The sequence below is a fragment of the Buceros rhinoceros genome, unplaced genomic scaffold (assembly GCF_000710305.1).
Source record: "Buceros rhinoceros silvestris isolate BGI_N320 unplaced genomic scaffold, ASM71030v1 scaffold8224, whole genome shotgun sequence".
NCBI lineage: Eukaryota > Metazoa > Chordata > Aves > Bucerotiformes > Bucerotidae > Buceros > Buceros rhinoceros.
Genome location: NW_010406458.1, coordinates 6,839 through 8,645, shown reverse-complemented (window position 1 = coordinate 8,645; position 1,807 = coordinate 6,839). Strand labels below are relative to the sequence as shown.

The 1,807-nt window shown below is 46.7% G+C and overlaps 1 protein-coding gene across 1 annotated transcript in view; it reads left to right on the top strand.

Annotated features, from left to right (window-relative positions):
- STK10 (serine/threonine kinase 10) overlaps positions 1 to 1,807 on the top strand; it is a gene marked incomplete at its 5' end in the record, with an annotated part of 36,762 nt that overhangs the window by 32,893 nt on the left and 2,062 nt on the right. The window contains 3 exons of the mRNA XM_010134093.1: positions 633 to 812; positions 1,041 to 1,133; positions 1,281 to 1,426. Coding sequence (XP_010132395.1) covers positions 633 to 812; positions 1,041 to 1,133; positions 1,281 to 1,426 — 419 coding nt within the window. The remainder of the gene's footprint in view (positions 1 to 632; positions 813 to 1,040; positions 1,134 to 1,280; positions 1,427 to 1,807) is intronic.

The following is a 1,807-nucleotide window of genomic DNA, read 5'->3' as shown; positions in this document are numbered from 1 at the left end:
TGGAGCCAGCGCTCTGTCCTGTGCTCTGCTGTGTTTCTACAGTCCTGACGTGCCACATCTGCACATTCCCATCTTAGCAAGTCACTTCTCACATGTAAGATTTATTCACTGTACAGTGTGATGTGCAAAAGCCCCAAACCTGCTGGGGCAGTTTGCAACCTGCTTTCAGTTGCGAGGATCGGTGCTCCATCCTCGCAGCTCGCATTGATGGAGAGGTGGGACAGAAAGGTCCTGTCAGAGCACAGTGCCCTCAGTCTTGGCAATCCTTGTCTGCGGAGAAAGGACTGTTATGCTGGAGCTTCACTGCCTGCTAATATTTGCCTCGGACATAGGCACGAGAAAGCCTTGAAGTGCATCAGTGCTAGAACAAGTTCATAAATGCTTTGAGCTTGTGCTAGAGCTGGCTTTGCCCTGTATGCTTCATGAGGTGTTACTTGAAAATTTTTCTCTCTCCTCTGTGTTTTGTAAAGAGGCTCAATCTTTGCAAGGACATCTCCACCCCTTGGGGTTTTCCTTTTTTTTTTCTTTTTTTTTTTTTTTTTTTTTTTTTTTTTTTTTTTTTTTTTTTTTTTTATGTTTTGCAAGGAAACAGAGAGGAGGGTGAAGTTGACCTCTGTTCCCTTCCTGTACAGACAAAGAAGAAGTTCTATGACACTGAACTGGAAAACCTCGAACGGCAGCAGAAGCAGCAGATTGAGAAGATGGAACAAGATCACGCGCTGCGCCGGCGGGAGGAGGCCAAGCGCATTCGCCTGGAGCAGGAACGGGACCATGTAAAATTCCTGGAGCAGCTGAAGCAGATGAAGAAGGAGGTAAAAATGAGGACAGGATGGAGGAAAGCTCGTTTCCTGCATCTGTTTCTTCCAGGAAAGCCTCAGTGTTTTTCATAGAGCATTTGGAAGAGAAGCAGCTGGTTGGCAGGAAGCTCTTTTCTTTGGTATATCTGGGCACTTCCTGAGGTCCAGCTCTGTAGCAGCATTAGGTGGGGTTGTTCTTGGCCTGAAGTTACCTGCTAATAAGTCTCACTTTCCTCTCCAAAGGTCAAGAATGAGGTTGAGAAGCTGCCACGGCAACAGCGCAAAGGGAACATGAAGATGAAGATGGATGACTTCACCCAGAAAAAGCAAACCATGGTAAGGCTGAGAGAAGATTGCCACAAGTCCAGGATTGGGAAGATGCTGCTTCTTCCTTGAGGGACTGGCAGTTTCTAAAACACCAGCAGATGCTTTTCAAGTTGCAGCAGCAGGAGGGCTCATGCTGGCACTGCTGTTTTCTTCCAGGAACAGGAGTTTTTGGCCAAGCAGAAGGAGGACTTGGAGCTAGCCATGAAGAATATAACTGCCCAGAATAAAAGAGAGATCTGTGACAAGGAACGCGAGTGCCTGAACAAAAAGCAGCAGCTCATGAGAGGTGTGTGGCAAAGGCTGTAAAGGAGGAAAGCAAATGCTGTAACGATGGGTTTATCCAGCGCTGGCTCTTCCCACACAACAGATGCTGTGACAGAGTTGCAAGCTGGCAGGATAGGATTTAGAAAAAACAGCCTTGCCAGATCCTGTCTAAATGTTTAACAATAATAATACTTAGCACTTTAATCTTCAAAGCACATTGCAAATATGAACCAATTAGGGTTCATAATTGCAAGAAATTATTCTCCAATATGATTTGCAACCAATTTCTCTTGGAAAGCAGGAGATGAACTATCGCCCCCCACTCACATCTGCTGCACTGCATCTGCATTTAGGCATCGCTTGGGCTTGGGCTTCGTGTGGCCGATCTGGGGGGTCAGGGTGGGCTGCCTCACCTTTCT